Here is a 9945-nt window from a genome sequence, read left to right as displayed (position 1 = left end):
GCGAAGAGTTTTGTTTTCGAGATTCGAGTTTGTCGTGTGTTTGTGACAGGTGTTGAAGATAATGGGGGGATTCGTTAATAGTGAACGCTTTCGTTGACCTGGGTAGCAGTGACCCAGAGATGGCATTCTTATGGTTTTATTCCAAGGTTGCTTGCGCCGTCATCTAGTGTTGCAATGGTAGTTACGAGTGCCACTTTCCCAACCGTCAGTCAGCGTGCCTTTGGGTGAACTTGACTCCATACACTTATGAACATGTCCAGTCCTATAAAACAGCACACCGAATATCACCTGAAGCATATTAACGGTTCATTTTATGACACTCGTCGGGTAGGTAGACAGGCTCGTAGAAACCAGAGACGGCCAGAATCGGTACTAAAAATCATTAGTAGTAATGAGAGTTGGTTGGCTGGCGAAGCGAATCCACCTAACCGGCGAGTAGTGAAACACAAAGGTGAGCAAGCTATAAAGTGTCCGAGGCCAGTTTCTGTCTGAGCAAGGTAAGCACCGCGATGGAACTTATCAATTTCCCAAGTCAAGTGCCAAGCGGGTATAGAATGGGTAGCCGAGCGAAGAACTGTCCGTGGTAACGGCGCGTAGTATCGTGAGGTCTTGGCCCCCTAGGGACGCCCTGACGCTGCGGTTAACACCGCGGTAGTTGTTCTGTTGCGAAGCGATAGCTTGCCTGTGTCTCAAGGAAGCCGACAAATGTCCTCGGCCCACGCTCGGCAGCGTATAAAACGGGGGTCAGCAGCCAGACCAAACTTGAAATATCCAAACTTCATCATTTGAATCCATGTCCGTGTCATCCCAGCGCTCGCTCGTCACTCCTTAAGGAGGAGAGGAGCGGTGTTGTCTTCAGCTATGGAAGCGCACGTTCATGAGCCCCAATGTGTTAGGCATTGGAGGTTTCTTCTCGGACCGGAGAAAACCAAAAAGTGTTAGCATCGTGATGGCTCAACATGTCTAAACACGCGCCTAGCCTTAGCAAGGCTTAACGTGCTTGGCCTTCCACGAAGCGTTACATAATTCGGGGTTGTTTAATGTGACCATCACGATCAGCCTTGGCCTATTGGATATCGTATTGTGTGTACTGGGGGTAGCGTAAAATACATACTTACACTAAGCATGATCTCGAATAGCGCCAGAGCGCCTTACCCCCCGCCGCCGGAGAAGGATGACCGGAGCGGCGAGTAACGGCACTTTTCAAAATTCCGTGTAACTGAAGCTGTTCTGTTCACGGGTACGGGGTACCGGTACAGATGTACCGTATCTCGAGTTCCCCTTCGAACCCCGCTTTCTTTCGGTGCCCGGGCTATCAAGGTCTAGACATGCGGATTTGCGGAGGTATGCAGTGGCTGGAGAGGCTGGCTTCTCCGCGACAACATGTGCCGGTTAATATAATTTAGGCGGCAAGCCCCAGCCAGCGAGACGCATGACCCCTTCCTCGCTCGCAACTCCTGACCCTTTTTGACGATCTTGTATCCGTTTTGGACAGGCCTTCTTCGCAAATAGTAAAATATCACGTCTTGATTTGCCGAGTTGTTGCTCGGTATATATATAGCGCGGGCTGTTGTCGTGTCTTGGTCTTGACTGTAAGCTAGAATCAACAGTCGGATTCTTTGGACACTTTGACCTATCTTCTTCCTCCGGCTTACCGGATGGAGGAGTCTCCATCTCCCCCTCAAACGCCGGACCTCCCTTGGAGTAGACCCTGATGTAGTTGCCGTCTCGGTCCGAGCCTATTCACTTGTCATCGATCTGTCATCTTGATCGAGCTGAGGCTTCTGAGTTGGAATTGCTAAATGCAATCCAGAAACTGGATATCAGCATCTTGAGCTTTTCCCAAGTCGCATGATGAGAGGTAGATTCAAGGGGCTTGTTGCAAGTAATCGGACCGACCGTCTTTGAGGTGTGGTTTGCTGTGCATGCATACGTCAAAGATCCAGTGTGCCTCTATAGAACTCTGGTAACTGAATTCCGGATTACATACCCAGTGGTGCTTAGAGACTGGTCTGTAAATACCCTTGGCGGCCAATTCGTCAGCAATAGCAATGCTCAACTGGCGACAGGCTGCCGAGCTATAGCCCAACGGAGATGTAGGACGGGTTGATGTGTCCTTCCAGAATATCGCAAGCCTCGAATAGTCCCATGCCTCTCAAATTGGTCCCCAGACGTCCAATGTAACGTAGGGGTGTATCCAGATGCTGCATAGAAAGAGGGATCCCCGTTTTGCTGTCGGTAACATCCAATATCTGTCAAACTTGGGCTATCCTGAAAAGGGACTGGCTTGGCGAGCCCTGCGTTCTGTTCATGGAAAAGCTCCAACCAGAAAGGAAGGTCAAGGCTCTTGATATCTGATCAAGAACAGTTCTTCCATCTGTGGTGATTGCGGTGGCAAAGAAACTCTGACATGTCCCAACACATGACTTCTGTCCCGTCCGAAGGAGCAACGAAGGCGGGCGCAGAAGGGGACAGTATGGAGACGAGGCCAAGCGAGCTGATATCTGTGTCCAAGCTCGGAGATATCGACCGGTCTTGGGTGTCGGTTGATGACAGGTCAGTGAGCCTCTAGAAGGATGGTTGGACGGGCGTTGGGAGGCTTGTTCTGGTTGCCCGGATACGGACAAGACGGATCACCGGAGCCAAGGGTGGAGTTATGCCATGTACACGCACGCACACTTGTCGGCGCCCAGAAGCTTGTTGAAACATGGGCCAGCAAGTTCTGGAAGGAGTGGAAGCTCGGAAGGGTAGGTGTGGTGTTCTGGGTGAGACACGCATCCGGCAAGATGGAGATGCCGGCCTGGTGGGAAGATTTGACAGGAGCAACGCCTTCGGTTGGCGAGTTTATGCTAAATTGCGACGCGCAGGGTTCAGGCGAGCCTTATGGACTTCCATGTGGTTTCAAATGATGATCTCGAGAAGCGGGCATGAACGCATGTGGTTGAAATGGTGTGCCCCGGAAGAGTGTGTGCACCCCCTGTCCGGATCACTACGTGTTGTCGTTCACGTCGGAATTTGGTACGGAGCTCTACCATGGCCCATTGAGACAACCTTCATGACAGTGGAAGCTGATGGCAGATACTGCGTCGGAACGCTTTTGGTGATCGTCCCCCACCCCCCCTTGGCGGCGCAGAGAAGGGGACGTGAAGGACGAATCGAGAAGCGTGCATACAATACTAATAGCCCAGACAGCAAGGTGCTAGCGTGTAGGTGTGTAGTGTATGTACCGAGACCCGTATGATGAGAGAAATGGCACACCTTGATCCAAGATACATCCGAGTATCATCGAACCTCGTTTGCATGGCCCGCATCACCCCCATATCGTCAGGAGTGCGAGCTGCTTGATGCACAATGCTGGCCGCGACTGAAGTAGTCTCCAGCATGTCAGAAAAGTCTCTAATGCGAGTAGAGATAGCATGAAGTTGCCTATGTATTGAGGGCGTGATGTGGTGACTGTGACTGTGGTTGGGGGCAATAACGGATGGACTCGAGTTGGGTGTGATCGACAAGAGGACCCGACGTTCGAATTGTCAGTTGGAGTTTGGAGTTCCGTCCGTTTGGCTGCTTGCTGTGTGGGTCTCTCCCCGCATCGCAGCTGTCCAGACACCGCACGTGCGCCGTGTCCGCCTTCATGTGCTGGGCAAGGAGCCTGGGGCTTGTCTGCTGAACGGGAGTTCTGGGGTGCGAAAGGGTCACTGTCAGTGGCTGCAACTGCACTGTTTGCATAGCGCGACTCAGGCCCTGGCGCTCACGGACGTTCCGTTGTCCACAAACCTTCTGACCTTCTCCACACGGTTCTCCGCAAGTTTTTGTGACTCCACCCAATGTTACCATGTCCTCACCTTTCACGCTTCCATTCTTCCCTCGACCTTTATGTTGCTTCGATTCGCAATTGATACTGTTGTTGGCCTCAAGAGCTGCCGGGTAGCAACTGGCTCTGGTCAATCAGTCAGATGGATTAGGATGCCTGACGTATGGCTGCAAAACCATCATTTCGTGAGCATCCATCTGGCGCGGAAAAGTGGATGCAAATTCGGGACAACGCGAATTCGAGTCGTCCAAGTCGATCCGGTCCCGGATCTCTGTAATACAGTAATACGGTAACTATACAAAACCTCACGCCAACCTCACAACGTCCCGTCCTCCAGCTCGCAACCAAGCATTTTGAACAGAGGCAGGCCGGACTGACACAACCAAAACACATCACACGCGCACATACAATGGCTGGCTAGCCACAAGACCACGACTAGCAGAATGATTTCGCAAAGAAGGTTGAACGACAGAATCCGGCGATTGTGTCTGAGTTGGAGCGCGAAAATGCCCTCCCCTTGGAGAGGAACAGGGCAGCCGAGTGAGTGCTTGCTGAAGCGTACCGTATTCAAGACAACTGTGTATATACCGTACACTGTAATACGCAGTACCGTACTATTTGCAAGCTCCGTGTCCGCCGTCCCGTCGCCAACCTGGAGTGACTCCAGTACTCCAGTCCTCCCCCGCCCTTCCCCCTCCACCTTCCTCCGCACCATCAGCCCGTCTCCACCTCCTCACCTCCACCCTCCGATTCCCCAGAGACACTGACGGGAGGCACGATCCAATCCATCGTGACCTCCAAGCTTCAATCTCAACCTCACCTTCGTCCCAATACTGGAATTGGCCATTCATCCCAACTTGATACGGCCTCACAACGTTGATACGGGGAGAGTGTTGGTCATGTATATACACAGCAACACGGACTCGTCGTCTCTCATGCCATCCTCCTGCTTCTACCACTTGGTTCCTCTACTCCCCTACCTGCTCGCCTCCTCCACCTCACCGTACAATTTCCGTCCTTCCTCGCAACACATAGTACTTAGCGGGGCTTCAAGGCTCAGGGGTTGCGGTTGGTGGTAACCAATTCCGCGCTACACTAGGCCAGTAAAGGCTCAGGCTCAGACTGGGTCGTCAAGGGCCGTTCAAGGGGTCCCATCTTTCTCTGCCTATAGGGTGCTGGGTTGACCTGCCCGGCTTGTCTCAAAGCCACCGGGGGTCTGGGGTCCGCGCTGCAGAAAGCAGAGAGACGCACCCAAGAGAAGCTCAGTCTTGTCACCAAGAAGGTCCGCGGGTACCTCGACTTGGTTATGGTAGGCTGGACTGCTGGCTTACCATTCATATCTGCAAGCGAAGCTCGTCCCGTATGACGAGATATGAATCCGACCTCTCCCACGGCTTTGGATCACTCCTTTCTTCTTCACCCTTTCCCCCACCCTCCTTACCTCCGCACCAACCCTGCTGCGTCCCCTTCTCTCCGCATCATACCAAAGGACCGTATACCGACTATCAGACACGAGACGGCCCGCTTATACACGACGGTCCTCGCTATCGGTAGTCGAAACAGACGGTGGATATCTGAGACACTTCGGTCTTACAGCTGTGTCTTTACCTGTCGCCAACAACAAAACAGTTCAGCAAGTACTGGCTCATGCTGAGGAGGTCTTGACTAGGTCTGGTTGAGGTTGTTGGGCAAAGAAAGGGTCGACATTGCATCACTGCCTTCTGTCCACTTCGGTCGACCACCAAACAGACTCTGACCGCTTGAATACGACATGTCGCCGTCTTCCAACGGCGACTCTCCCGCTTCGGTAGTGGGCAGCATGACCATGGCCGCCCAGGCCGTTCCTAACGCTGTAAGGCAATACCCTCTGCCGAATCGAGACTTCACAATCGAAATACCCTCGCCCCAACTTGCACCCACTGTCAATGGGGTCAACACCATAAAGTCACCCTCCACTCTCAAGTCTGCCCGTGCTCCCAATTTCAGCCGGGAAGGCATTCTTGGATCGGCCCAGAAAGCCCGAAACCTCTCGCAGTCGTCCGAAAACCGGCCTGACAATGTCAACGTTTCTAATGGTTATCAAAAGGCTCCTAGCGAGGAGAGCACCAATCCGCTGAAAAGAAGAAATACGGATGCTGGTGTCGACTACCCCAGAAGGAGGGCAACCATTGCGGTATGTTTGGGCTCTGGACCAGTGGGAGAATCCGGCGCGGTGAATTGACACGCTGACATTTCGTTGACTAGTGCGAGGTATGCCGCTCGAGAAAGTCGCGATGTGACGGCACAAAACCAAAATGCAAGCTGTGCACGGAGTTGGGCGCCGAGTGCATATATCGCGAGCCTGGTATCAAGCTGGATGCCGGCGACAAGCTCATCCTCGAACGCCTCAACAGGATAGAAAGTCTGCTTTCGATAAACATGGGCTTAGCCAGTCATACCAATGGCCTAGGGCTATCCCATAACTCCCCGGGGATGAGCAACGGGACAGGGCTGAGTGGTGACAACCTGATGATGCAAAATCCTGACGCCGCCTGCTTTGTCTCGGTGATCCCCAGCGGAGGACTGGGCACATGGTCTGCCACCGCCACCAACAACTTATCGACAATGCCCAAGGTCCACACAAATGCCGCCCTCCACTTGTTGCAATGGCCTATGATTCGAGATCTTGTTTCACGACCTTACGACCCACAAATCCTTCTCCAACTCGAAATGGCCAGGGAGCCACTACACTCGCTCACAAAGACCCCCTGTGTGGACCTTTCCAACACCACCGCCTACATCGAAGCCTATTTTGATCGTGTCAACGTTTGGTACGCCTGTGTCAACCCCTACACATGGAGGAGCCACTATCGGATTGCTCTCTCGAACGGTTTCAGGGAAGGACCAGAAAGTTGTATTGTGCTTCTCGTCTTGGCTCTCGGTCAGGCAAGCCTAAGGGGGAGCATATCCAGGATCGTGCCACACGAGGATCCCCCGGGCCTCCAATATTTCACGGCCGCTTGGGCCTTGCTACCGGGCATGATGACCTCCAACAGCGTCCTCGCCGCGCAATGCCACCTTTTGGCCGCCGCCTACCTATTCTATCTCGTCCGACCTTTGGAAGCATGGAACCTTCTCTGCACAACAAGCACCAAACTGCAGCTCCTCCTCATGACGCCGAACCGGGTGCCTGTCGACCAAAGGGAATTGAGTGAGAGAATCTACTGGAATGCTCTGCTGTTCGAGAGTGACCTCCTCGCTGAGCTAGACCTTCCGCATTCTGGGGTTGTTGCTTTTGAAGAAAATGTCGGTCTCCCATGTGGCTTTGAAGGGGATGAGCAAGAGGCAGTTGGTCGCGATGACTTGTGGTATTTTCTCGCCGAAATAGCACTTCGGCGACTACTCAACCGCGTCAGCCAGCTCATTTATTCCAAGGACTCCCTGGCCTCTACAACGAGTCTCGAACCCATCGTTACCGAGTTGGATTTCCAATTAACGCAGTGGTACGAGAGCCTGCCTCTACCGCTTCAGTTCCCTTTTACTCGGGCAATGCTCCCAGATCCTGTCCAGACGGTGTTGCGGTTGCGCTTCTTTGCTTGCCGAACTATTATTTACCGGCCATACATTCTCGCGGTTCTCGACAATGAACAGGCAATACTGGACCCCTCAGTGCGTGAGGCGTGCACAAAGTGTCTGGAGGCTTCAATCAGACAATTGGAGCATATCAGTGCGCAGTAAGTCCTTCCCCCGTAATGTTCCGGTCTTTCATTGGCCACCTTCTCCTTTTTTTACGTCTCAATCTAACAAAAGGCCGCAGTCACGCCGGACACATGCCGTACCTTTGGCAAGGGGCACTCTCGATTGTATCGCAGACACTTCTGATCATGGGTGCTACCATGTCACCGTCACTCAACAGTATTCTGGTGAGCTTGGTCTCACACCGCGACGTTATCGACCAGATCATCAACGATGTCGTCATGGAAATCGAACGTTATTCCGTACTCTCGCCCAGTCTGAGCTTATCGGCGGAGATCATTAAGGAGGCGGAGGTTAGGCGACGAACATTCCTCAGCGGTTGAGAAGCCACCGCTACTATACCCGATGCCATAGACACAAAAGGTCGAACAATCCCATCAAACCCGCCACGTCCAAACCGCTCTGTCACCTAAAGGTCAAACCAACAACGGCTAAATCTAGGACATTCTGTCATGACGCGAAACAAGCTACAGGTGCATCTGGTCCTCCGCGGATGCAACACCGGCACAAGAGCTCTTTTTTCTTCTCACGTCTGGAACAGTCGACCTCCAAGCCGATAGCTGCATTGACTATCAAGTCTATTCCTGCGACCCAAACAGCCATTCGCTAGATCTATTCCGCCTCCGGAAGGACGCTCACCGAACGATCGATCAGAGGATCATACCAACGTCTATGTTGATCGGCCAGCCTTACCTGACAAATACCTGACAAACTATGGCCCTGACTCTGGGCACCCCGGGTTTTGCGAGCATTTCACCTACTGGTATTTCATTACACTTCAGCTGTAGCTGGCTACAAAATGGTACCTTGACTGGAAACCCCGACCAGCGGCCGACCGACAATCCCATACTTTTGTTCTTCACGACTCTGCACCGGCCGATCATCCTTTGCCTCTTCCCAGAAACTTTGATGACCAGCAACGGAGCGCCAAGCAGAACACCCCGCAACAAAGTTTGTGGAAGCCGGAGCGTACGGCCTGGGGTAACACACCTTGAATGCAGGAGAATATGGACAGTGCCCGATTTGCCTGTGGTTGATCACAGACCGGGTGTTGGATGGCACATTGATGCGGATGCGACGGGCCGGAAATCCGAAAACACCCCACCTCTTCGACCCTTGCTTTTTATTGATGTTCCTTTAATGTTCCATTATCCTTCTACCCCTCTCTCCTCCTGTTTCAGACAGCGACCGTCTTTGGGAACGTATATTCCATTCCATCGGTTGGCCTTGAGGCGATTCCCTGATGGGCGGGCCGGAAGACGAGACAAGAAGGGGCGGACTTTCGCATATCATCATTACTTACAAATCCTCTTTTACCCACCAACATGTCAGTACCAAATTGGTACGCTTGCAGACGGGTCTCTGCGCATGCATCAAGAAAACTTGGGAGGAGTGATCATTTTCTACCCTTAGGTTTTCTACGACCGGTGGACGAACAGCTAACTGCAACGATGTACGGCATTTCTTCGACCTCCCGGTTTTTGTTGGGCTGGGTTGAAGCTTTCGGGTCCCAGAAGCCTTGAAAGACTTCAACATCATGAACGACTATGAGATGAAAGGCACACGTTTTTGAAGTGGTCGTGTTTATGGGCTGGCTTTTGGTGGGATGGCATCGGGAAACAAGACAAACACATACAATTTACATATAGGGACGTTGAATTCTGTACCATAGTCTGCTTCTCTGTTTTACTTCTTTCTTCTCTTCTTTGGGATGATTTGGGGTATCTCCCCCTTTTTTCTCTTTCTTTCTGTTGGTTTACAAATAGGATACCTCTTTACACCTCACAATACCCAATCTTTTACCAGTCAGCTATCGTCGGACTGTTCAAGCCTTGACCAAACCCCTGTTCTAGTATCGTCACAGACATTTGAGTGGTATGGATACTTACGTAGGGGCTATGTCCTCTCCGTCTTTTTCCCTCGCCCCTTCCAAGGTCCCTTTCGCCGTTCGCGTCCGATTTGTGATATAAGAAGGGCCCATCTCCGGAGGCTGGAAAACCTGGCTGGGCTTGAAGATGATGATCTGAGCTACCTATCTACCTGCCTACGTCTGTCTGACTCTTTGTTGTGTGTGACCATCTCACATGGAACAAAAAAGCACATGAAACATAACATTGCGTCACTTGAGCAAAGAAGGTCGGCAGAGTGGCTTTTCAGGGATCGAGGAAGGGTAGATGAAAGAGGCAAAAGGGCATTAATTGTCGTGGTTCTAGTTCAGCAAAGGGATGTAAACCTAGGTGAGTGTTTCTTGTTCAAATTCATATACGTAGCTGAATGGTTCAATGACTAGAGGTAAAAAGGTAACCCCCAAATGTAGCTCTTGGTATTTCCATCACTACCTAAGAGACGGCGAGCAGACGACAGTGAATGGTTAGTAGGGTATTGGGAGCTCTCAGATA

General features: G+C 52.1%; 1 protein-coding gene across 1 annotated transcript; it reads left to right on the top strand.

Moving 5' to 3' along the window:
- Window positions 1-1224: 1224 nt before the first annotated feature.
- Window positions 1225-9544, top strand: SMAC4_00847 (uncharacterized protein). The gene is made up of 3 exons (XM_003349907.2): window positions 1225-5984; window positions 6056-7524; window positions 7608-9544. Exons 1-3 carry the CDS (start codon window positions 5583-5585, stop codon window positions 7867-7869), a joined length of 2133 nt encoding a protein of 710 aa, XP_003349955.1. The 5' UTR covers window positions 1225-5582; the 3' UTR covers window positions 7870-9544.
- Window positions 9545-9945: the final 401 nt, after the last annotated feature.

The sequence above is a fragment of the Sordaria macrospora genome, chromosome 3, assembly GCF_033870435.1.
Source record: "Sordaria macrospora chromosome 3, complete sequence".
NCBI classification, from domain to species: Eukaryota; Fungi; Ascomycota; class Sordariomycetes; order Sordariales; family Sordariaceae; genus Sordaria; species Sordaria macrospora.
Note: the sequence above shows the minus strand (reverse complement) of the source record. Positions and strands in the feature narration are given on the sequence as shown.